Source organism: Bolinopsis microptera, chromosome 5, assembly GCF_026151205.1.
Source record: "Bolinopsis microptera isolate Bmic1 chromosome 5, MBARI_Bmic_1.0, whole genome shotgun sequence".
In the NCBI taxonomy this organism is placed as follows: Eukaryota; Metazoa; Ctenophora; class Tentaculata; order Lobata; family Bolinopsidae; genus Bolinopsis; species Bolinopsis microptera.
Genome location: NC_087076.1, coordinates 14,601,204 through 14,627,873, shown reverse-complemented (window position 1 = coordinate 14,627,873; position 26,670 = coordinate 14,601,204). Strand labels below are relative to the sequence as shown.

General features: G+C 38.6%; 3 protein-coding genes across 3 annotated transcripts; all 3 read left to right on the top strand.

Moving 5' to 3' along the window:
• The first annotated feature begins 662 nt into the window (after positions 1–662).
• LOC134815036 (luc7-like protein 3) lies at positions 663–26,670 on the top strand. The gene is made up of 10 exons (XM_063823483.1): positions 663–688; positions 21,471–21,590; positions 21,856–21,965; positions 22,775–22,916; positions 23,262–23,339; positions 23,491–23,622; positions 23,731–23,898; positions 25,031–25,095; positions 25,286–25,453; positions 25,594–26,670. Exons 2-10 carry the CDS (start codon positions 21,486–21,488, stop codon positions 26,327–26,329), a joined length of 1,704 nt encoding a protein of 567 aa, XP_063679553.1. The 5' UTR covers positions 663–688; positions 21,471–21,485; the 3' UTR covers positions 26,330–26,670.
• On the top strand, positions 18,845–20,189 carry LOC134815029 (palmitoyl-protein thioesterase 1-like). Its single transcript, XM_063823471.1, has one exon. The coding sequence runs from the start codon at positions 18,848–18,850 to the stop codon at positions 19,724–19,726; it is 879 nt and encodes a 292-aa protein (XP_063679541.1). The 5' UTR covers positions 18,845–18,847; the 3' UTR covers positions 19,727–20,189.
• Positions 20,434–21,300, top strand: LOC134815037 (eukaryotic translation initiation factor 1-like). Its single transcript, XM_063823484.1, has one exon. It carries the CDS (start codon positions 20,485–20,487, stop codon positions 20,824–20,826), a length of 342 nt encoding a protein of 113 aa, XP_063679554.1. The 5' UTR covers positions 20,434–20,484; the 3' UTR covers positions 20,827–21,300.

Sequence of the window (26,670 nt, the reverse complement as noted above, 5' to 3'; positions counted from 1 at the left end):
TGTGGCCAGACGATTCTTCAATTTTAAAATAATAAAGTCAAAGGACTCTGTTTTAAGGCCACAGGGGGGGGTCCGAGGTCAATTTTGAGATTTTGAGATATGTTGTAGAGCTCGATCTAAATTTTCAAATGCTTTTGTCCTTACCGAAAACAAAGTTTCCTATTTGAAGATATCGCGCGTTGAATTTTGAGGTTTACCTGTAATTCTATTGTAAATGAAAACTTTAAATGCAATTGTGTTCAAAATCTATCTTCTTTTTTAGTTTATGACTTAGAACCTTGTAACTTGGCAACAATGTGAACTTAAAGGTATTTTGAGTTTTTGTTATGTAACGATTTATGATATCTTGCTCCAAAGCTGAGATATGAGGTTAACCATGAGTGAGAATTACAAAATTTACAAAATTTAAAATGGTTAACCTCATAAAAAGAGTTAGGAGCAAAATTACAACAATCGTTACATAACAAACTTTCAAATTTATGTCAGGAACATAAGTTCCAAATTTGAGGTGAAATGGATAAAAGCTCTAGGAGAAGATAGGTTTTTGAGGTGGTAAATAAATTGTTCAGGAGAGTCAAAAGACCATGATTCTGAGAAAATATGTTAACCTCAATTTTCCAACAAATAAAGGTCATATAATAGTTCTGTTCATACTTTCAACACTACTATATAACAAATAATTTGAGTTCAGGGATGGTAAAGAATGACGGGCAAACGGGGCACACTGATAGTGCCCCAGCCAGTAGAGAACATGTAGAGACGAATGAACAAGCTGAAGAAGAACGTACTAAACCTGAAGAAGATTGTTTCTGCAAGGAACACATTGATGATTCTCTATGGATCAGATGTGATTGGTGCAACAAATGGTGTCATCTTGATTGTGTTGGACTGACAGGACTTGACGAGGATCAGGTGCTTTTCATCAAACAATATAAGTGTCCACACTGCATTGTCAATGCGACAACAGTGCTGATTAAGTTGAGTGAAACCATTAATGAAACGGTTACCAATGCTGTTAAAAACAGTCTGCAGAACGAGTTACCAACAGCAATGGCTGCTGTCAAAAAAGATATAGTCAATGAATCATCTTCAAAAGTGAAGAGCTACGTTGATGCAGCGAAGGTTGACCTCCAGGCAACTATTAGTGACAAGCCACCAACTCAATTAGTGAAGGCAACAGTCCAACAGATTGATGCTGACAAGATCCAACGGATCAAAAGAGAATGTAATGTGATCATCAGACACGTTCCCGAAATGGCTATCAAAGAGAACAGATCTCAAAGCAATGATCTCAAGTTTTTACATGAAACCTGTGGCATGGAAGAAGACGTGATTGTGTCCTGTTTCCGGGCAGGTAAATTGACTGAATCTGGTGAAAGCAGGGAACATCAACCTAGACCGCTGATTGTAAAACTAAAATCAAAAGAGGCTGCATTGCATTGGAGTAACTATGGTAAAGGTTGGAAGATAGAAGTGGATTCTGAAAAAGCAGAGAAAGAAGTTTATTGGATCAATCAGGATCTGAACAGAGCTGACAGAGACGTCCAATTTTTTGTGAGACAGGAACGGAGAAAGCGACTTGCAGAGAAAGCAAAGATAAAGAATACCTAAACCTTAAATTGTTTTATAGTAACAGTAATAGTTTATATAATAAGTTTTGTGAATTGAGAAATGCTGTTTCGCTGTACCAGTCTGACATTGTTTGCATAAATGAAACTCATTTTAACAATGAAATTATTGATGCTGAAATTAGCATACCTGGTTTCAAAATATTTAGAAAAGATAGAGATTTTACAGTTAAGGAAGAAGTAGGAGAAAGTTCTGTTAGTAGTGGTGGAGGCTGTATTATTTATATTAAAGACTCTTTGAACCCAGTTGTCATAGATTGGTTTAGGGTCACTGATTCGATTGCTGTTGAATTCGATAGCAACATTGGTAGGGTAAATATTGCATGTATTTATAGATCAATGTCTCTTTCTAAAGCGCAGAACAATGCGATGACCAAAATGATTGCAAAACTAGCTGTTTTTAATGTTGAATCAATCCTAGTTGGAGATTTAAATTTACCAAATGTATCTTGGCTTAGTGGAACTGTTAATGCTCCTTTAGGAACAAGTAATAAGGGTTTAATTATAGAAAAGAATTTTATGGAATGTGTACAAGACAATGGCTTGGTTTGGTATATCACAGATGAAGTTACCAGACGTAGAGTTGTCAGCGGTAAACTTCAAGAGAGTACACTAGATCAGGTTCTCTCTACAAACGAAGCTATTGTCAATGAAGTAATGATTGTCTCCCCCTTGGGAAAGAGCGATCATGTTTGTTTTAATGTAGAATTAAATCTAAGTCTTAGTAACAGTAAGCAAGATGATGAGGCTGCAAAGGAGCCTAGAAAGTTATGGGGAAAAGTCTCTGGCAAAGAATTGTTACACAGATCAGCTGAAATTGACTGGTCTTTTAGTGAGGGTACTTTAACTTCTGAAGATATGTGGAGTGAGTTACACTCAAAGCTTAACTTAGTATCTGATATAGTTCCGACGGAAAAGAACTTTAAATGTGAGCCTTGGGCAAATTCATCCCTAAAAAGATGCAGGAAAAAGACAGATAAATGTTGGTATATTTTTGATAATAATCCTTCTTCTGAAAATCTTAATGTTGCACTGAACCAACAAGGACAGTTTGATAGTAAGTCATTTAAGTGTAAAGTTAATTATGAAAGAAAAATTACACAGTGTATGAAATATAATACGAAGCCATTTTATGCATATTTAAGAGGGAAAAGAGTGTTAAAAAGTTGTGTATCATCCCTGGAAAAACCGGACGGATCTTTGACCAAAAGTAATTTTGAAACTGCCGAAGTATTGGCTGATGCTTTTGCTTCAGTTTTTGTCAAAGAACCAGATGGACCTTTGAACAGAGAATGTTATTTTATTGCGGATGAGTTACACATTGAAAATATTGAGATAACAATGGATGATGTTGGCAGAGAACTGAAAAGAATTAATATTAGTAAAAGTAAAGGGCCAGATGGCATTCATCCTAAATTATTAAAAGAACTTGAACATAATTCAAGTTTTGTTTCTGCTGTGACTAAATTATTTCAAACATGTGCTTCAAGTGGAAAAATTCCAGAACAGTGGAAGACAGCAAATGTTACATCTCTTTATAAAAAGGGTAGTCGGAAAGATGCCCTAAATTACAGACCAGTGTCACTTACATGCATTTTATGTAAATTATATGAAAAATTAGTAAGGAGGCATATTATGAGTTTTGTTAGTAAAAAGATAAATCCAAACCAGCATGGATTTGTAGAAGGTAAATCTTGTTTATCTAATCTATTAGAGAGTGTAGAATGTATCATCGAACTATTAGAAGATGGTGCACCCGTAGATGTGTTTTACTTAGATTTTTGTAAAGCATTTGACAGTGTTCCACATCATAGACTACTTACAAAAATGAGAAATTTGGGTATAAGTGGTAACACTTTAGATATTGTGAAAGACTTTTTATCTGGAAGAAGATTTAAGACATTCGTTGGTGGAGCATATTCCTACCTTCGTGATGTTTTATCAGGCGTCCCACAAGGGTCTGTTTTAGGTCCTTTATTGTTTGTCATTTTTATCAATGACTTGCCTGATTGTATTAATGGTATATCAAAACTGTTTGCAGATGATCTTAAAGTTATTATGGATGCCAATGACACTGAAAGCACTTTCAATATGTTAGAAAGCTTGCAAAACTGGCAAAATGTGTGGCTGTTAAAGTTTAATCCTAGCAAATGCAAAATAATGCATGTTCCATTTAACGAAAATCCCCTTCAAGAATATGTATTTAGTGGTGTTACACTTGAATGTATTGAAGCAGAGTTTCTTGGAGTTTTAACTTCTTCAGATTTGAAATGGTCGAAACATATTAAAAGTTGTATTAGTAAAGCAAACAGTATGATTGCATGGGTTACAAGGAATCTCATTATAAGAGAACTTAACGTTATGAGAAATGTTTATAAAACTATAATAAGACCCCACTTGGAGTATTGTGCTCAGTTGTGGTCTCCACCTGCCTGCCATGGGAATTGGGCTACTATCATTGAACTGGAAAATGTCCAGAGAAGGTTCACACGCCTTATTGATGATATTGGAACACTTCCTTACAGTGAAAGGTTGGATGCCTTACAGATTACAACACTCGCAGAGAGACGGGTTAGAGGAGATTTGATTGAAGCCTACAAAATTGTAAATGGATTGGTTGAGTATGGAAAAGATATTTTCAATTTAAGTAGATCGGGAGATAAAATTGTTAGCACTAAATCTAACAGTATTGATAGAAATATTAAAACCTTGTCTAATAATTTTTTATCAGAGCGTGTTATCAGCTTTTGGAATAAATTGCCATCTTTTGTCAGAAATTCAGTGTCTGTTATTGATTTTAAAATTAATCTAGAAGAATTTAAAAAGACTAATAATTTAGTAGACACAGGCAACTTTTGGGAAGTGTCAAATATAGTTTTAGCTAAAATAGAGGGTGTAAATTATATCGAAAAGAAGAAGCAACAAGTTCAATATTTACATAAAAATCCGTGTGTTGCCAAGAGAAAGGGAATAAATATCTCATGAATTTGTTTTTATTTAGTTATTTTTAAATTAACGGTTTTTAACTTTTTTAACTTTTTTATATGTAAATAAATTATGACAATTATGTTAGTTATAGAATTTGTTTGTTTTTTTTTAATGACGAAGGCTGTGAAATGTTCACAGTTCTGATAATGAGGAAATCAGAAAGAATGTTTAAAACTAGTGATGATGTTTATGTCATTATTCTTAATCTAATCTAATCTAATCTAATCTAATCACATTGGATGGCCAATTGATACCCATTGATAAGTTTAACTTGTGATGAGAGCAACAAAATGTTAAGAACTGGTTATTTGTGAGGTTAACTGATTAAAAAGGCAATAGTTAACCTCTATTTTATGACAAACTAGGCGATCTGGGGGGCTAAGGGTGGTGTGCAAGCGTCAGATAGTACGTGGTCTGCCAACTGGCAAAAAACTTTTTTTCGACCTCGGACCCCCCCTGTGGCCTTAAAATACAAGCTCATTCTTATCAAAGTTTAATTCTGTCCATTCTAATTCTTCGTACCTTGACTGTATCTTGAGTAACTCACTCTTCAGTGTTACTTTAACTAAGTTCGTTGACTTAGTAAAGCTTATCAAACTGTCAATTTTTCGACAGTCGTTCCACATTTTTGTTGATTGATAAATAAAAGAGGAGGATGGGTTCGGGGTGATGAACTGGTCTGAACGTCTTTGTGATGGTGATCTGTGGAGTAAAGATAGGAGTGAGATTGGAGATTCTAATCTGACAATTTTGAACAGTTCTAATAGACATGTGTATTTGTACAGGTTGTGGACGGTAAGAAGGCCGTTCTTGTTAAACAACGGCTTTGTATGCTCTTTTTCAAAGAATTCCCTTCCTAGGATTTGTTCATCTATACAACGTGTTCTGGCACATGTTCTAAATTTATCTAGATATGCTTCAAGGTCACCAAATAGTATTCTAATACATTTTTTTCTGAGTGATGAAGATAGGTTGAAGCATATTATTACTCGACCCACCCCATACCGATATTCAAGAAGACAAGGGGTTCAAATGATCGTTGTCGCCTATTAGAATAATGCTTGTTATAGTAAAACAAAAGTAAAACAAAATTTTTATTTACCACAAAACAATCAATACATATTTAATATTATTATACATTTACAAATAAATCTAAATTTAAATTCAGCTATATACACAATACACAGCCCGCCGCGCAGACAGCCACACATTGCTGAGAGATTCTCAGGTGCAGATGTAAGCGCCGCGCGCGCAAGGTTTGTTATTTTACAATTACATGTCACGATATATTATTAATTATCAGAGAATTTTAGAAGCAAAACAATAATTGCATATTGGGAAAATTTCGGTCGTTAACGCAGTACAGGGCGTGGACACTGCAATGCTAATAACGGAAAATTTTGAGGCACGAGTTTCATTCAGCTACCCAATTTATATGTGACATGTACTTGTATTAAATTCAGATAAATGTTAGTAACAATCGACGTCAACATTGTGCAACTGTAAACTGAAAAATGTTAACGTCGATTATCATTAAATCACATCTCGCAAGTTACTAATTCTTTGCACTATATATGTTACGTCACTATAGCATATGTCATTCATATTGTACGTTATATAAGATAAAAATAAACATTTTATAATTGTTTCAATGTTCAACACTGCTAAAAAACAAATACCTACTTGCCCATCGATTAAGCAGTCGCCAAAACAAGGCTCAAAGTTAATTTACCTTCACACCTCGTTTTGGAGACTGAAGGATGTCAATAAATAAATAATGGATAACATTAATACTGAATATGATGGATAATCAGTAATATCAATAAAATCCACAATCACTAATCATGTTTTCGATGGGCAAGCACTCGCAACTGGATGCTGAAACAAACGGCGCAAGTCTTGCACCGTTCATGCAGCATACGTCGCGAGATATCATGAGCTCCGCTAACTCTGCGATTCTAACGGATGAATTAGGCTACCCCGACAGAAACACAGGTAACAGGGGGTTGTGGAAGGACACGAACACTGTTCGTTAACTCGTACCCCGGGTACCCCCTATATAGATCTATGTCCCGCCGGAGAGAGCCCACCACCAGTCATATCGAAAGCAGCTTTTAATTCTGCATTATAAATATCGCGTCGTCATAATAAATAACATACATTACCACTACACACTTGTCACTACACACTTTTATGCACAGTTCAGCTAAAATATTAACAAGAGACAGAAGAGTTTTACATCGGCTCAGCACCGCAAGGACGTTGGCTATACACGTGGTTCATAAATTAGTTTGATTTGGGTACTGTTCGACCGGGAAAGTGGTCGGGATTAGTTCTCATAATGAGTGATCACTGTCGTCAGATATATTAGAGCGGGAACTCCCCCAGGTTCCGGACGAAACGCGCACAGTATTTAGAGTATCAGCGCGCAATGCTGTGCGCGTTCATTCCCATATTGTTTTATCATTCGGCGATCGCGTTCAACGTGACTGGTGAGGAAGTGCTATGTTGTTTACCTAAATTCAAGCATGGTATCCATAGATAAGATTATCAGTCAGTAAGTGGGAATAACAGGCAAGTATCACTTCTCACTCAGAATTCAGTGAAATTTTTGTCACACCAATCAGTTCCATACCTGTTTTGAGCTCTTAGAAGTGACTGTTTAAGCAAATTCTTGACAGAGCTGCAAGGGGAGGTGAAATTCATCGGCCCAACTTTACGAAATTCGTTCCACAGCCATGCAGATTTGTACATAAATTGATTAGTTGGAGAGGGCGTGATTAACAAATTATCTTTCCTATTTGATAAGCCGAATAGGTAGTATAACGAAATTGGTACTCGTGACTTAATGATCTTAAACAATTCCATTAAACAACGGTATCTGTATAGGTTCTCTATAGCAAGTAGTTCGTGTTTTGTGAATAGAGGTTTGGTGGACTCTTTAACATAGAATTCAGATCCTAGACGTTGAGAATTAATTGGTCTTGCTCTAGCACATGTCTTGAACTTGTCTACATAGGCTTCAAAGTCTCCAAAGAGAATCCTGATACACTTCTTTTGAGTAATAAATAGCGGTTTCAACTGATTATTGGGAATACCTCCCCAGACAGAAATAGCATAACCTAGATGTGATTCAAAGAGAGAATGATATATTTGCTTATATAGTGATTCTGGCAAGCATTTCTTAATACGGTAGATACGTCCACAAGCACTACTTAGTTTCTTATTGAGAGATAATATGTGTGGTTTCCAGCTTAGTTTATCATCAATGATTACTCCAAGAAATTTTGTCTGACTTACACGTTTAATTATTTTGTTATTTATGGACAAGTTTTGGCTATCTATATCTGCATTTAATTCGCTATTATCACGTTTAGAGGGAGAAAAGTACATATAACAACACTTCTTTACATTAATGTGCAGTAGGTTAACTCCCATATACTTGTTTACGGCCTGTAGTACTTCATTAGCCAATTCGTATGCTTTATTTTTCGAATCGGCAGCGACAAATATATTAGTATCGTCTGCAAATAAGACAAATTTACCCTTATTAGTTATATTGCAAATATCATTGATATACAGTAGGAAAAGTAGAGGTCCTAATACACTACCCTGAGGGACTCCAAATTCGACCGGTAATTCATCAGATTTGGTATCTAGAACATTTACAAATTGTTTCCTATTAGACAAGTAACTAGAGATAAGATTCAGAGCATTCCCTCTTATACCGTAGTTTTTTAATTTAGTAGTTAGTTTACAGTGATCTAGAGTGTCAAAGGCTTTTGAGAGATCGATGAAGACCCCTAGGACATGTTGCTTTTTACTAATTAACGATTCTATATGTTCTACAGAGTAGTTCAGTGCATGGCTGGTGGAGTGTCCTTTCCTAAAGCCGAACTGGTTTTCATGTATTATCCCCTTGGAAGTAAGGAAACTATAGAGCCTCTTATAAATTAACTTTTCTAGAATTTTCCCGAATACAGGTAGAGTTGATACTGGTCTATAGTTTTCTAATAGCTGTTCATCTTCTTTTTTGTAAATGGGGCTGATTCTCCCAGTCTTCAATTCATCGGGGAAGTGGCCTTCTTGCATGCATTTGTTAAAGTATCTAGCTAAGTACGGTGCAGTAATTTGGCTTGACTTCTTGATCACATGAATAGGTATGTCACTGGATTTCCCGTTTTTTAGTTCGCTTATGGTCTCTTTAATCTCAGTACAGTCAGAATCCCAAAGATAAATACTGGACGTAATTGATGTTGGCAGGTAGTCAGTAAATGAAGGCAGCGAATTTATTCTCAAATAGTCACCAGAGTATGCTTCGTTCAGGTTAGCTGCAATAGAGGCAAAGTATTTATTGAACTCATTTGCAATTATACGACGATTAATCACACGTTCATTATTTATCACGAAGTTCGGCTTGATCTCACGTCTTTTCTTACCACGTAGTTCGTTGATTATCTGCCAGGTTTTCTTACTATCTCCAGCGCATTCTGTAATCTTAACACCATGATACTTACGTTTTGCAGAATTGATAAGGTGGTTTAATAACTTCCGGTGTGCCTTAAATTCTTCATGACGTGTTACCTTATTTGTACAATTATAACAAAGAGTAAGACAGTCTGCATGGCTAGGTGAAGAGTTGCTGAGGCATTTCTTCTTAACTGCCTTTTTCCATAGGTCATAAAGCTCATGTTTTCTATTTATAGAGGCAATTAGGCCAGATGTAATCCATGGGTTGTTTTTAGCAGTACGTTTAGAACACTTAGGCTGGTCTAGTTTACATGCGTTGTCTAGTTGATGATTGAATAGAGTGAAAAAAGTACTGAAATCTTCTGGTGGATCACTTGTTAATTCATTGTCTAGTACTTCGACAAATTTGTTCACATTAGTTGCACAGTAGTCATAGTACTGGAAGTGCTTTTGTTCATGATCCTCAGCACTGACTAGGGGTGAGTTGAATATGTTAAATACAGCATGATGGTGACTGATGCAGGTACTAATCGTTCCAGAGCAGATAGAGTTTTCGATGTTGGTGGTGAGTATGTTGTCAATGCATGATTGGTTACATCCTGGTTTATGATGCGTAGACGTAGAAATAAGTGGTGATAAACCTAGGCCTAGAATAAGGTTTTCAAAGTCTTGAACGAGTTTACTGTTTTCATCATGGAGATTAATGTTGAAGTCTCCTAGTATGTAAACATTCTTTTTTGAGCATGATTCAATCATTTTTCTAAGTTCATTTAGTGCCTCTGAGGCGTTCCCACTAGGAGGACGGTACAGAACTCCTACATGTAGAGGTTCATCATGTTGAATGGTAATAAATAGGGTTTCAAGATTTTTGGTTACCCATGATAATTCTTCGTTTACAACTCCATTAAGTTCGTCCTTTAAGTACAATGCTACTCCACTTCCCTTCGCTTTATTGATATGTTTATCTTGGTAGAAACAATTGTATCCCTCTAGATGGTAAACAGTGCTTTCCTCTATTCCAATATTGGTTTCAGCAAGTCCAATAATTTTAAATTTTTCGGCTATTAGGTCTAGTTCCATGCTAAAGGCATCAAAATTTGTTTTATTGCCATCTATGTTCTGAAAAATCATGGAGCAGTTGCTTGCAAAACACGGTTTGATATGTGTGTTAAAGTCCTTAATTGTATAGGATCTACAGTTTTCCAAAACATCAGACATCTTTTGGAGACATGGGTCACAGTCATTAACTTCAGGATCGGTCATTATTTTAAAAGGATTATATTTTTTAGATATAGAATGTTTACATTTGATGCAGTAAAAGTTGTCATTAATAACTTGTGCTTTGGAGGGATTAAAACATTTGGCATGGAAAATACTGTTGCAGTTAAAGCATTCAAAGTGGGGAAGCCCTAGACCAATATTCTTCAGACAGTGATAACAAATTTCCTTTTGAACACGATTAACCATACCTGTTAACCGTTCCTCCCCATCCGCTGCGGTGCAGGCGGGTCACTAGCCACGTTGCTGTATAGCCGTCCATTAACTTTGCCGATGTGATGTCTTCTGTCTGCCCCGCCATTTAACCTAGTAAATACAGATTGTTTAATGAGTCCAGCAAGGACTCTTGCCCCTGACTTGTTAAGATGAAGTGTATCAGGTCGACCATTTCTGTCAAATTGTTTTGAAAGTTCGTCCGCAAGAACACGGTTGCAGGCGAACTTCATAAAACCCTGAACACGCACAACATCCTTACATGTAGGGAGCAGGTCAAAATGAATAAGTCTATTAAATGAGTCAACTTTAAAATTCAGCTGTAAGTCCCTAGTGGGAAGCAGCTGACAAACAAATACAGCTCTAGTGCTAGGGCTAAGCTTCTTAATTTGTTTTATTTTCAGCTTCAGTTTATTGTAGCAATCAGCAATATCATTCTCAGATTTAACATCAGGCTGTCTCACGTCATTGATCCCACAGTGGAGCACTACATTGGCGTAACCCATGCAGGACACAGGGTTGATATCATCAATTCTGGGAGCCCAGAATTTTTGACCTGGCATGAGCTCGCCAAAGGTACCCCTCTTGTCAGACCCAAAACGCAAGAGGCCTGTGTTTGAATCACCATGTAAACTTGTGCAATTTTTATTAGTCCAGCTAACAGCACGGAAGGTCAGCGAGTATCTAATGCCATCTGATATTGAGCCACGCTCAATCATATGGCTGTAAACTTCTTGTGATCTACGGCTCATTATGTACAAGGAGCGGTCTAAACATTCATGAGAAGATTCAGTTCCAGAGTCACATTCAGTGAACTTGATGTTACAACTCTGGCCGAGAGACAAAGTAAAAATTGAGGATTCCGGATGGATGGTCACTTCACGGTCTGAATGATTAGGCAGGTGACTATCAGGGCCATCATATCTGTTGATGAGACATGAGTTAATAACTGGGGCCGTCAGGTGGGGCTGCTCCGGGTAGCACTTATTGTACAGCTCAGTTTGTACTTTGTTCATTTCATCAAATAATGGTTTAAGTTCCTCAGGAATCGGTGGAACATTTTTTGAAGATTTAGAACCAGTGTAGTGGTAGGGATTGCCAAATGAAATGACAGAGTGACCGTTCTCTGATTCGAAGGAACATGACTGAAGAAAGGCAGTAATTTTATCAGATTCAGTTGACAGAATGAAATCTGGCTTGATTTCCGTTACAGGCACCTGGTCATGTGCTATATGAGGGGTAGGCTGGTCAGGTTGTAAGAGAGTATGTGGTGGAGGAGAGTGTTTCTCAGCCACAGGTGGTGCTCTGGGTTGAGGAGATGCTTTAAGATCCTGTATTTGACTACCTAAACTGTTAAGTTGGGTCTGAAAAGTTGTCTCACTTTCGGTTAGTGCCTGGAGCTTGTCTTCTATCCTTTTCATTAGCTCCTCGTTCTTGTGAGATGTTACCTCCGGCTTATCACTGATCTTCTGGAGTTGTTCAATCAACTGATGTGTCTGTTTTACCATGTCAGTGATTGAACCATCCTCTGATGCTTTTTGCTTAGCAATTTCACTCATATGTTCCTCTATCTTACTCACTTTGTTTTGGTGATGCTTCAGACCTTCGTCACTGATTAATATATGTTGAACATGTAGCTCGAGGTTCTGTATGGCCAATAGTCCATCTTTGAGGTTGTCAAAGTTCACTTTGTTGAGCAGGTCACCAAATGATGCCATTTGTTCCAGCTTCTCACTTGCTATTCCTATTTCATGAACACTGTTGGCTTGTTGGATCGTGAGTGTGTTTCTACAGACATGGCAGAGGTCGAGGTCATGATTTATGGTTGGGATTGGTGCTACATAGCACCAATCCCATTATGTTTAGAGCTTCTAATTTTATGGTGCCCCATTGAACCAGTGTTATAATTTAAATCAAACAGTGCTGCCAAAGCCAATCTAAAGACACTGTACAGGCGTCATTTGATGACAATTTTAAGCATCAAGTGGCGAAAGGTTAAATTATAGATACTGCTGTATATTATAAATGTGATATTGAAAGGGTTTAGGGTTTCAGTTGAAAGGGTAAGATAGTAATCAGATTAGGGTTTGTAGGGTTATAACTTATACGTTTATAGTTGTACAACTGTTTCATTTGGCTACAAAATCTTAATTATGTTTAGAGCTTCTAATTTTATGGTGCCCCATTGAACCAGTGTTATAATTTAAATCAAACAGTGCTGCCAAAGCCAATCTAAAGACACTGTACAGGCGTCATTTGATGACAATTTTAAGCATCAAGTGGCGAAAGGTTAAATTATAGATACTGCTGTATATTATAAATGTGATATTGAAAGGGTTTAGGGTTTCAGTTGAAAGGGTAAGATAGTAATCAGATTAGGGTTTGTAGGGTTATAACTTATACGTTTATAGTTGTACAACTGTTTCATTTGGCTACAAAATCTTAATTTTAGGTATTATTTATTAATCATTTTGTGTACATCATTTTGTTTATCATTGTTAATAAGAACCCATTAATATAAATTTTCCATATAGTATATATAATATATATACTATATGGAAAATATCTGGCGAAGATCTAGCGAAGATCTTGCAAAGTTCTGGCGAAGCTCTGGCGAATATTATATCAGGCGAATATTTGGTGAATATAAATATCTGACAAATATGAAATATCTTTACACATGCACGGCCCTTCACCTAACCATGTGCTTTCATGCCTCTGCGGACGCGCGCTATATACTGCAAGCGCAAGGACTCTGGATATAGCAAGCACGGCCCCATGGTACATCATACTATTCGAATATACATATTTTTTTCAATACGGAATTTTTGTTTCTCTTGCTACTCCAAGTCCCTTATTAAGATATTTGGTAAAAAGATCTTGCTAGTTATATATAAAAAATATTTATGTTTGCTCTAATTGATACAAAATAAAATTGTTGTTTTCTTGAAAAATTGTTGTTTTCTTGTTTCCAGCAAATTTATTTTGCTGTCTGCAATATGCAATATAATTTAACAATTACATATATTTTCAATGAACTTTTAAGCATCCAAAATTTAAAAATACAAAAAAAACCGCTTAAATTTTTATTCAAACTTTGAATTTATTGTTTATAAATTATTTTTCCCTGAAAACCTTACCGCCTGCTGTGTGCTGGGCTCGCTAGAGGTGATAGATTTTCAACAGCACGTTTGGCGTCGCGCGTCACATCGAGTTTACCTTTCACACGCTGCATTTAGTTTAGTAGTCATGACAACGACATGACTTTGCAAAGTTTAAAAGCTGTGACCTTTTATTTAGCCAAAAATCAAACTTTTCGGTTTAATTCAGAATCTAAGTTGTCCCAAATTGTGCTCTTGGGGAGCCTCCTTTAAATTTACGAGACGGACATTTTGTTGAAAACCGGAAGGTTCTATTTATTTTACTTTTGGAGATATTCCCCGGCCGGTAGGGTTTGCTGGGTTGATTTATTTAAAAATTGTATCTATAATTGGGGTTGAATTTAAAACATTTGCATAATGTTTCAATAAATTTTATTGTAACATCAAAAATCGAAAATTGAAATGTTTGCCGCTCCGCGCATATTTAAATTTCGAAAAATCGAGCGCTATAACAAATGTTTTTATTACATTTTCAATATGTATATATATTATGCGGTTTGTATAAATATGGTGTAAACCGCGTGTCTTTTGATATCTTTCTGCTTGAAATCAAATACTTTTTACTGCATACTGGATTAATTATTAACTAAATAAAAAGCCATGTAGCTGAGACACCTCACAGCAAGTAAATTAAAGTGGCTCTTGCATGTGAAATGTGTATCAACTACTCGTACTCGCCGAAGTGGTGGGTTGGGAGTCCCCCTGGGATTAATTATTAACTTCAAAGTAGGTAGTGCTTTTGCCAAAAAGCGTAATTTAGTGTACACTGCGTGAAAGTCTAATAAAAGCTCCACTGCTGATTTGTCCCCCTACTCCTGCCGAAGGTAAAAAGATCGTAGGGAATAAGTAATCGGGTTTGGATGTAAGTAAAACAAAATTTTTAACTTACAAATTTTGTTTTACTACTGCAACTATAGCTCTTTTAACTGCACTTATAGCAGCCTTTTTATGGAGCCTTTCTTGTAGTGTCTTTCAGTACATGCAAGGTGGTAGAACGACTGCCTCTCAAGAAGTAGGTCTGGGTTCAATTATAGGAGAGAGCTAAGGATTCATTTACATTTTTGCAACGTCATTCACCGGTAGATTTAGCCGAATTTTCTGGAAAATTTGACTGAAAGTTAAATGAAGATCCTCAAGGAGGGGCCATTCAATATCATGGTCTGTGCGATGTCAGGGAGTGAATTAATTTCACGAGAGTTAACAAGGTACAGGAAATAACAAGATAAGATAAGATAAGATTTAAAATTATGCCTCTCTGGGCATCTCATATACAAATATAATTACTTCAAAACTGTAAAATTTACGTTTAATAAACTATTAAAATATAAAAATAAAAAGAAGTTAACTGAAAACTTCTTGGCTGATAAGTGCCTAAATAAGGCCTTTTAAATTGACCTTCTTCCTTTTAGCTATTATTGGATTATCATTCATATAATTTACATAATTACTCCTATGAGCTACAGTAACATCAATTCTATCAAATATATCATATGAAAGTTCCCAGTGATGACCAAGCTTATTAGCTCGATATCCACTAAGCCGAAAGGCATCTAATCTAATTTTGTTTAAAAAATTGTAGTAGAGTGCTGTCAAATTGTGGTAGAGTACTGACAAATATTATGTGCAGCAAAATAATGCTATCTGGAAAATAACTTTGTGATTGAACTACAAAATTGAACTTCTTTTTGGACATCTCAATACTTACATTGGGCTATACTACCATTATAACGTATTTTGTTGTTTCTTTTAAGTACATGAATGTATTTATTTGTAGTTTTGTCAGGCACAATTTAGTTAAATTCATCAAATGTAGGGGGGGGGGGGGGTGTCTCGTCCGTCTATGTCCGCTTGTCTCATAGAATCCAAAAGGACAGGACATAGGCGGACTAGGCGGACATAGGCGGATATAGACGGACATAGGCGGACATAGACGAACATAGGCGGACATAGGCGGACACTAATGGACACCTAAATTGCTAAATAAAATGTTCAATTTTTGCTGTTATAGGGGGATCATGTTTTTTGTCCGTTCGGTATCCTATATTTTCAAAACGGACAAAAAATAGAGCGGACAAAAATGGACAAAAACGGACAAAAATGGAAATAACATTTAGATGCTTCCTCCTCCTACTCTTTCTCCTCCCCCTGGGTCTTCTTGATCTTCCTCGGTCCTCTTCCTCCTCCCCTCCTCAGTCCTCCTCCTACTCCTCCTCCTCGTCTTCAGTCCTCCTCATCAGTCCTCAACAGTCCTCCTCCCCAGTCCTCCTCCTCCTCCTCCTCCTCCTCCTCCTCCTCCTCCTCCTCCTCCTCCTCCTCCTCCTCCTCCTCATCCTCCTCCTCCTCTTCCACCTCCTCCTCAGTCATCCTCCTGAGTCCTCCTCCTCCTCCTCTTCATCCTCCTCCTGGGTCCTCCTCCTGGGTCCTCCTCCTCCTCCTCTTCATCCTCCTCCTCTTCCTCCTCAGTCCTCCTCCTCAGTCCTCCTCCTCATCCTTCTCCTCAGTCCTCTTTGGTCCTCCCCCTCAGTCCTCCCCCAGTCCCCTCCTCCTCCTCCTATTTAGTCCTCCTCCTCATCCTTCTCAGTTCTCCTCAGTCCTCCTCCTTCTCAGTCCTCCTCAGTCCTCCTCCTGAGTCCTCCTGGCTCCTCCTGAGTCCTCCTCCTTCTTCTCCCCTCCCTCTCAGTCATCCTCCTCTGCCATCCTCCTCAGCCATCCTCCTCAGTCCTCCTCAGTCCTCCTCCTCCTCCTCAGTCCTCATCCCCCTCCTCAGTCCTCCTCCTCATCCTTCTCGTCAGTCCTCCTCCTCCTCCTATTCAGTCCTCCTCCTCCTCCTCAGTTCTCCTACTTCTCGTTCCTCCTTCTGAGTCCTCCTCCTCCTCTTTCTCCTGAGTCCTCCTCCTCCTCCCTCTCAGTCATCCTCCTCAACCATCCTCCTCAGTACTCCTCAGTACTCTTCAGTCCTCCTCCTCAGTCCTCCTTCTCCTCATCCTCTATCTCCTTTCTCCTTCTCATCCTCCTCATACACCTCCTTCTCCTCATCAGTCCTCCTCCTCACTCCTCAGTCCTTCTCCTCCTCCTCGTCCTTAGTCCTCTTTATCAGTCCTCATCAGTCCTCATCAGTCCTCCTCCTCCCCAGTCCTCCTCATGGGGCCTTTTCCTGGGTCCTCCTCCTGGGTCCTCCTCCTCTTGGGTCCTCCTCCTCTTGGGTCCTCATCCTTCTCCTTAGTCCTCCTCCTCCTCAGTCCTCCTCCTCTTGAGTCATTCTTCTCCTCCTCCTCCCCCTATTCATTCCTCCTCCTCAGTTCTCCTTCTCAGTCTCACTCCTCCTCAGCCCCCTCCTCTTCCTCCTCAGTCCCCCCTCCTCAGTCCCCCTCCTCCTCTTCCTCTCTTTCATCTCTCAATAATTTGTTCGATTTATAATTACTGTTGGTGTTACAGGTGTTATTGTTTACATAATTTATTGTTATATACTGAAATGTTTTTAAACGCATTTGAGTCTGACTCAAAATGTGCTCAAGAATCTTTGTGTTTAACAAAGTTTTACTCTCCAGTAATAAAACTTTTCATCCCTTTTTATGTTATTAAAAAATGTGTAGACTATTCTTTGTACCTAATTGAGGATTAAAACTTTGAGAAAGGACCATGGTCATTAACCGGGCTACCCATTTCTGCAGATAGCCTGTTACAAATTGTGGAGAAAATTTAAATAAAAAGTTACAATTTTTGTCCGTTTTTGTCCGTTTTTGTCCGTTTGGCAGCTATATTTTCAAAACGGACAAAAATTAACGGACAAAAACGGACAAAAACGGACAAAAAATAACATGATCCCCCCCCTCCTCCTCCTCCTCTTCGTCCTCCTCCTCTTCCTCCTCGGTCCTCAGTCCTCCTCCTCCTGGGTCCTCCTCCTCATCCTTCTCATCAGTCCTCCTCCTCCCCAGTCCTCTCCCAGTCCCCCTCCTTCTCCTCTTCCTATTCAGTCCTCCTCCTCCTCCTCCTCAGTTCTCCTCAGTCCTCCTTCTCATTTCTCCTAAGTCCTCCTCCTGAGTCCTCCTCCTGAGTCCTCCTCCTCCCTCTCAGTCATCCTCCCCAGTCATCCTCCTCAGCCATCCTTCCCAGCCATCCTCCTCAGCCATCCTCCTCAGTACTCCTCAGTCCTCCTCCTTCTCAGTCATCGTCATTCCTCCTCCTCGGTCCTCCTCAGTCCTCCTCGGTCCTCCTGGGTCCTCCTCCTCCTCCTCCTGGGTCCTCCTGGGTCTTCCTGATCCTCCCCAGTCCTCTTCCTCCTCCCCTCCTCAGTCCTCCTCCTACTCTTCCTCCTCGTCCTCAGTCCTCCTCATCAGTCCTCAACAGTTCTCCTCCTCCCCAGTCCTCCTCCTCCTCCTGGGGCCTTTTCCTGGGTCCTCCTCCTCCTGGGTCCTCCTCCTCCTGGTCCTCTCTCCTCAGTCCTTCTCCTCCTCCTCCTCAGTCCTCTTCCTCCTCTTCCTCCTCCTCCTCCCTCTCAGTCATCCTCCTCAGCCATCCTCCTCAGCCATCCTCCTCAGTCCTCCTCCTGAGTCCTCCTCCTCCTGAGTCATCCTCCTCAGTTCTCCTCCTCCTCCTCCTAGGTCCTCCTTCTGGGTCCTCCTCCTCCTCCTCCTCCTGGGTCTTCCTGATCCTTCTCCTCCCTCTCAGTCATCCTCCTCAGTCATCCTCCTCAGTCATCCTCCTCAGTCATCCTCCTCAGCCATCCTCCTCAGCCATCCTTCTCAGCCATCCTCCTCAGTACTCTTCAGTACTCTTCAGTCCTCAAAATGTTTGTCCGCTAATGTCCACCAATGTCCGCTAATGTCCACCAATGTCTATCCAAGTCCGCCAATGTCCGTCCGGGTCCGCCAATGTCCGTCCGAGTCCGCCAATGTCCGTCCGAGTCCGCCAATGTCCGTCCGAGTCCGCCAATGTCCGTCCGTGTCCGCCAATGTCCCAAAAAACACGTCCGTTGTCTCATAGAATCTAAAAAGGACAGGACATAGGCGGACATAGACGGACATGACACCCCCCCCCCCCCCCCCATGTAACATGTTCCTTTAATCAATCTAAACTTTCCATATTCTAATAAAATTCTACATTCAGGTTATGATTACATTTCTTGCTGTTGGACTCATTCTTCTGGTCCCACCGACCGTTATCTGTACACCTGTTGTACTATGGCACGGCATGGGAGACAGTTGCTGCAATCCTCTTAGTATGGGATCTGTCAAGAAAATGTTGGAGAAAGAACTTGAAACATATGTTCTTAGTCTCATGGTTGGAAACTCAGTCGCTTCGGACACTACCAATGGATTTTTCATGGATACAAATGAACAGATCGATTTTGTGTGCAACACTATCAAAAAAGATCCTAACTTACAGGATGGTTACAATGCAATGGGTTTTTCTCAGGGAGGGCAGTTCTTGCGAGGTCTTGCTCAAAGATGTCCCCAGCCCCCAATGAAGCAGCTGATCTCAATTGGAGGACAGCACCAAGGAGTTTATGGTTTCCCTCACTGCCCAGGGTCCTGGTTTGTCTGTAAGGAGGTAGATAGACTGCTTAACTTGGGAGCTTACACCGACTACGTCCAAAGCCATTTGGTGCAGGCCCAATACTGGCACGACCCTCTTGATGAGGACGAGTACAAAAAGAAAAGCAAGTTTATCGCCGAAATTAACCAAGAGGGCACAGTGAAGCTTGAGTACAAGCAAAATTTGATGAGGGTTTCTAACATAACTTTTGTTATGTTCAACAAAGACACAATGGTTGTCCCAAAAGAGAGTGAATGGTTTGGTTTCTACAAGCCTGGACAGGACAAGGAACTGATGACTCTTCAGGAGGGCGACCTTTGGAAAGAAGACAAACTCGGACTCAAGGAGATGGACTCTCAAGGTCGTCTTAGTTTCTTGAAGATTGAAGCAGATCATCTTAGGGTTCCTGAAGCATTTTGGAGTGATGAAATCATTCCCCGTCTTAAAGTATAGCCTGAAATGTGAGGAAAAGTTTACAAAAACATGAACTTTGATACTGTTTGTTTTATATATTTTTCGATATGATTTCAATTTTAGCATTCTACGCTGAAATACCTTATGATGGATGCTACAAATAAGAAAAGACTTAGCTCACAGATTTTGTCAGCAATTAGACTATTAGATTTTAATTCTGTAGGTTTGGCTTGACTAAATAACAAAACAGGTAAATAAAAGCAAGGAGTCTTTGTCAAAATTGGTAGCTGAATCTTAAACTTGAAACTTTCTCCAAATTTGTTGCATCCTATTTAGTGTTTACATTTGTTTTTTAATAAGATGTCAGATGATTTTGTTGTTTTTGTTTTAATTTTTGTAATCATAATTTTAACTGTCATGTACAATTTTACCATTTCAATTGTTTATGGTGTCTTTTATTGTTAATTGTTTATCAATTCTTCAAACATCCATTGTTGTTGCAATAACTACAGTCATAGTGTCAGTACTTCTATGCGATAATATGCGTTTTATTCGATGGAATCACTCCCTTGTAGTGTGATTTTTATATTACTTAGTGATATAAGTTTAATAATCTAACGTTCGAATTTCACTACAAAGTTTGATTATAAAATCTCCTGTCAACATAATTTTGCTACCAAAATGAAACTTGTTTATTATAAGCTCCCAATCGATATGTATTTTGAACTAACCCATTATCTATTATAGGGAGGGACAGTTTAAAAAGCAACTTCTGCTACAAGCTCTACACCGGCAACATGGCTGACTCTGGAATAACCAACTTGGAGAAAAAGGATCCCTTCGCTGATGTCGGAGATGAGCAGGAAGAGACCGCCCAGAAAGAGGACATCCACATCAGAATCCAGCAGAGAAACGGACGAAAGAGTCTGACAACTATCCAGGGAATTTCCCAGAATTATGACTTGAAGAGAATTATAAAGGTGGTGAAGAAAGAGTTCCATTGTAACGGAACAGTCGTGGAGCACGCTGAATATGGGGAGGTGTTACAGCTTCAGGGAGATCAGAGGAAGAAAATGAAACTATTCCTCCAACAAATTGGACTCGCTTCTTCCGAACAGATAAAAGTTCACGGATTCTAATCTTTCGACTGCTCTTGGAATCAGATTTTTCCACTTTGGACCTGTGGCTTCCATTGTTGTCTTGTGTACATATCATGTTTTTTGCTGGTTTTAAACACCAAAACTTTTGGAATTTTCGGGCCACAAGTAATAATCGCTAAAAAGTAACATCTATTTTTTATTCTGATCCTTCAGTGAGATCTTGCTTCGAAGTTTTCTAGTCAGGGAACTCATAAGTTTTGTGGCTTGAACAAAATCTTTTGACGTACTATTGGAAGATAAATAATGTGATCTGATTTCAACCTGGGGACTAAAAAATAGCCTGTTAAAAGTTTTGGGATATTATTATTTGATTATTTTCAGCATAAAACATGGTGTGCATTGCAGGGGTTGTACACTCACTCCCTCGAGGCGTGTTAACAAACTTTGTTATTTGTATTTTGTGATGAAAAGCACCGCTGAAAGTCACGGAAATTTATTTTTGGTGACATTTTATTTGTGTGTTTTTTCTAGAGCTACAAAAGTTGGATAAGAAGTAAGAACAATCTACGTTAATTCAAAGACTGTCTGCCCAAATATGTATAATTCATTAATTCAATGAAAAATTTTTGTTATATTCGAAGAAATAATTGGTAGATTAAACGCTCAATTAACCAAATTAAGTTAGGAGAGTAGCCAAGATGACGGCTGATATGAGATTGATGTTGGATGAGCTGATGGGACGGGATAGGAATCTATCACTTGTAGAAAAAGAGAAACAGATGGAGCACTGGTCAGATGAATCGGTGAGTTGCTCCAGCAAATTACATAATACATTATCTGTTGTTTTTAAACAAAACAGGAATTTAGAATATTATTTGTTTTTGATGCAGACGAAAATAAAAATATAATTAATTTAAAGCAAAAAGAGTATCATATTGCTCCGTAACTTAACGTCTTGCCAACGAGCCAATAATAAAGTTATGCATGGAGTTACTAATTTTAATTAACAATACATTGATTATAAAATACATGCTGAAATACATGATCATTGATCACACTCCTTTGCAGGTTTGCAAGTATTTCCTCGTTAAGTTCTGCCCACACGATTTATTCACAAATACGAAGGCTGATCTTGGACCATGCAAATTCGCTACACACGATGTCAAGATTCGTGAAACGTACGTATTTTATTCTTTGCTTTATATTTTGTACAATCCTGTACTTGTCAAATCTTATAACCAGTTTCATGTTACTGCACTCAGACAGTGATTGAGTGTTTGAACTCTTCTAATAATTGTGTGTAATATTCTAGAGGTATTTTAAGCAAGTGAAACACTTGAAATAGGTGCCCATTGGTCAGACGAATCGTTAAGCAATTATTTTGTTGACTATTCAGAATAGTCTTAATACTTTAATATCATTAAACAGGAGCACACACACAAAATCTAGGTAAACTATAGGTAAAAATATAATATTAATCATAAGCTAAAATGTACTAATCTTTGTATTGTATGATTAATAAATTGAAACCTTGATGCGGTAATCTGTACCGATACAAATCATCCAAACACTTGTTGCACTTTGCTATATCTCTGATTCCATTCAGCTCACAAAAAATAATTTGTACTTAAATTCCTAATATTAAGGTCCTTTCAGAAAACTGAAAATAAGTTCATTCTATGCCTTCTCAGTCTCCCAACAGATGGAAATATAATCTACTCCATGAGATGATCCATCTGTCAACTTATTTCGAGTGTTTCACTTGTTTGAAATATAATGCTCTTGCCTGTCAGTTGAGCACTTTTCTAGGGAACCAAGAAAAGTGCTCAACTAACATTAAAGGTATAATGTTTCTATCTATCATCAGCATCTCAATGAGGTTTACAATAGGTTGATAAATCCCAATAGAAAAAAGGCTGCTCCAAAAATCGGTCTTTAAAGTTTACCTAATTTCTTAATGACAGCTACATTTATTCGTACATCACAGGTACACAACGAGTCAACGCTGGAAGACGATGGGATACGAGGACTCATTTCTCCGCTTTCTGGAAAGTATAGTGGATGATATGGAACGGAAGATAAAACGGCAACATGAGCGGTTGGAACACGATGAAAGATACATGAAAGCGGTGAGTCACGAGTGCAACATATTTCACAAGTTTTAAATGGTTATTTGCTCTGGACAATACAGGGTGAATTCAAGTTGGCCCGAGAACAAATCACGTGAAATCCGAAAGAGAAAAGGCTTTTCATTGTGGAACAAACGTAACGCGCTGCTAATTTTAAATTGATGAAAGCCAATGTGGCTCACCCGCTACTGTAAAACAGAGAAATTTTTCGCGCGGATTGTATTACGCCATTTAATTATTATATCGTGAACGAAGTAAAGCATATGATCGTAAGATCAATTCTCATTTGATAATTGATTCCTTTTTTAATAAAGTGTTGTCTTTATTAGTAATGATTCTTTCCAGGAACAGCAAAAGGCCGATGAGACACGCAATAATCGTTTGGAGACACTCAACAAAGAAATAGACGAAATGCTCGAGAAGGTAGACATAGACTTGTTTACTTTACATCCGACTCCATTAATATTATCTTATTATCTGACTGAGTCTTGAACGGGAATAATTATAATGCTGGTTGTCAATAACCGTACCGTGATTATTTTAAGGAAAGATGCTCAAGATGCAAATCTTTCAGATGGCTGAGGCAGGTTCGGTGGGAAATGTTGATGAAGCACAGGAGATGATGAAACAAGTAGAGACAATGAGACAAGAAAGAGAGACCCTCAAAGCGACCAGAACCGAGGATCCCCAAAAGAAAGTATTCTTGGTAAGCGATCCTGAACTTTCACATAACTTTCACGTAACGCAGATATCATCGCTGGCGTTTGCATTCACTTGTATCAATAACTTTAGAAGTAAACAAATACTACCTCAGGTGAAGCAGAATGTTCCATTTATAAACGAGATGAAGCACATGGAGGTATGTCCAGTGTGCGGGGCATTTCTTGTGGTGAACGACACTCAGACCCGGGTGGACGCCCACTTGTCTGGAAAACAGCACGTAGGATACGCTCTCATTCGGGATGCTATCAAAGAGCTCAAGGTTAGTTTTCATTTATTCCTTTTCGTAGTTCACGGGGGATGTATTTTCGATTGTGATACTGAAACTTTTAATTCAAAAGTCATATTCATGCTGGTAGATTTGACTGTGAAAATCGTGATGCTGGTTTAAGTTGCTAGGGGCTTCGGTACTACTATTGTTTATGATTATGTGCTCAAGAGGTTAAAGCGGGTTATCTTGACCGATTTAAGTTTTGCTTCTTATTTTTAAGGCATTATTTGTTGGGTAGTTGAAGCTGCGATGTAACATTTTTAACTGTAAAGTAATTGAATTAATTTGAAATTTTCTGGTAGGAATATAAGAGCCCAGTCAACCGCCAGTTTCAAACATATCTGGAATGCTAAGAGGTACACAAACGAGGTTGCCTTTGCGAACACCGAAACTGCCGCCTTAAAATCCAAGTATTTTATGGTTTGGATCGAAGATAAATCTAAGGACAAAGGCAGCCTCGAAAATAAGAATATTAATATGTCTGTCTTTGAATCAGTTCAGTGTGATCTTTACTAGCCTTAATATGATAGCATGGCACTTGCAATTAGCCTGTACTTGTCTTTTGAACTAACTTTTATATTTAGTAGTTAAGTAACCGGCCCGGCCCGGGCCACACCCTGAAAAAATAGTAAAGTTTGAGTTGTTATAACAAGGAACTTTGACGGTTCAGGTTAGTGGCATATTAGGCTTCAATCGTAACCAAGAATTGGACCGATCTTTCATGTACCGATTTTGAAGGAAACAGTGTAAAATATCAGATCTACTGAATCAATTTTCTAGATTGTTTTGCTAACAGCGTCAGGAAGGTTTGTGAACTGGAACACCGTGTGCAGTAAGAAGGACCGCCAACAGGTTTCAATATTGGTGTTTTTACCACCTCAACATACTAGTGCCACTCACTTCTAGTATCACCAACCACCTCATTCTTACCTCTGCCACTACGAGTGATGATTTATTTTCTCATAACATTCAGGACGAGATGCCAGCTAAATAATCTCCCGAACGGTGGGGTGTCAGTGCACATTGGGAGGTCTTATCTTACAGTTACAGGTTTCCTCATTTTCTCACACATTTCATTTAGTGCTGCTCCGTCTACTTAACATGTTAACTTGATGTAATTTAGGAGGAGAAGGAGAAGCTGGAGAAAGAAAAAGAGGAGAAGAGACTTGCAGAAATTGCTGCTAGAGAGTAAGTTATATTCAAGTTATATTCAAGTTAAATTGATAAGTTTATATACAAATTTGTATAATTATATTGTATTATATTGGATTGAATAGGCTGAAGATACTGGAAATCAAATTTAAAAATTCGTAAAAAAGATTAGGTGTCTTCAGGTAGTCTAGCTGACATAAAGAATTTACTAGCATTATTTTGTCAGAAAAGAGAGAAAAGAAAGAGAAGAAGCTAAAGGGCGAGATGAAACTCGAGCTAGAGATGAAGCACGAGGTAGAAGTGAAGGTCGAGGTAGAGAAAATGATGGTGACTCCAGGCGGAGTAGTAATCCTGAAAGCACCAGAGCATCTATTGAAAAAGAGCGTTCTCGCAGGTTGGCTACATTTCTCTTCATAATTTATGTCATTCATGTATAGTTTTCAAATGTTTCAGAAGTGTAACTGTAAGCTGTCGTAATAGCAATAATAATATAGTATAGCTTAGGCTGAAAACTAGAGTCATAAAATATTTCAGGGACGCCGAAAGGTATCAGAAATTCACAAGGAACGATGAAGAACGGGATAGAAAACAAAGCAGTAGCGATAGAAGAGACCGGAGGCGGAGTGAAGACAAATCAGAAAAGGGTAGAGATCGCAGAAACCGTAGCGGGAGTAGAGATAGGAGCAAGAGCAAGAGTCATAGGAGTAGGGATAGGAGCAAGGGCCGTGATAGATCTAGACGATCATCTAAAGAGGAGAAAAGGAAATCAAGGGACGAAGAGGAGGTACGAAAAGATGGAGACGGTGAAAACAAAAACGAGGAAAGCACAAAAGAGGAAGGAAATCCTGATGCCGCGGAGAGCAATGATAAATCAGAGGAAGGGAGTAAGGAGGATGAGGCAGCAGATAATGAAGTATTCAAAGATAATCCTGCAGCAGTAGGGGCTGGAGATCCTGATGGGGGTAAAAGAGTCGACGAAAATACTGATGGTCTGGGTGCTTCCCAAACCGACCAACCCGATGATTCCAGTGAGGCGAAACCAAAGGAAGTGGAAAAACAGTCAAGGGACAGAAGATCTCGTTCGCGATCACGCAAACGTGACCATTCTCGCAGATCTCGCGACAGGTCGCGTGAGAGAACACGCAGATCTTCGCGCGACAGATCACGTGACAGGTCACGCAGAGACAGATCTAGAGACAGAAGACGACGACCTCGGTCAAGAGACCGACGTAGATCCAGATCAGGGGAACGGAAAAGATCAAGATATTAGATCTGACTAGAAATTTTAAGTACGAAACAGCTTATAAACATGTTTATAATAAATGAATTTAATGCTTTCACAATATGGATATCAAGAGCAGTTACATAGATAAGCTGGCTATATTTAATTTCGAAATATTGAATCCGATCTTTTTATATTAGCATATTTCGCTCCAAGCAAGGAGTTTCAAGACGCAGCGAATTGAAGGTTTGATACTTGCTTATCTGCACAGAATTGAACTTTATTTGAATATCATTCTAGCAGACTCAAAAACCGGGTTAAAATATGAGGTACTGGAATATTTATATCCTGGTGTGTATCGTTTATTTCTACAAATGACTTATTTGTGA

Excerpts from the sequence above, each read along its gene's own strand:
- LOC134815029 (XM_063823471.1), top strand. The coding sequence starts at position 18,848 with ATGATTACATTTCTTGCTGTTGGACTCATTCTTCTGGTCCCACCGACC.
- LOC134815036 (XM_063823483.1), top strand. The coding sequence starts at position 21,486 with ATGACGGCTGATATGAGATTGATGTTGGATGAGCTGATGGGACGGGAT. Across the intron at positions 23,899-25,030 it reads ATGCTATCAAAGAGCTCAAG|GAGGAGAAGGAGAAGCTGGA; the intron begins GTTAGTTTTCAT and ends GATGTAATTTAG. Across the intron at positions 25,454-25,593 it reads GAAAAAGAGCGTTCTCGCAG|GGACGCCGAAAGGTATCAGA; the intron begins GTTGGCTACATT and ends AAAATATTTCAG.
- LOC134815037 (XM_063823484.1), top strand. The coding sequence starts at position 20,485 with ATGGCTGACTCTGGAATAACCAACTTGGAGAAAAAGGATCCCTTCGCT.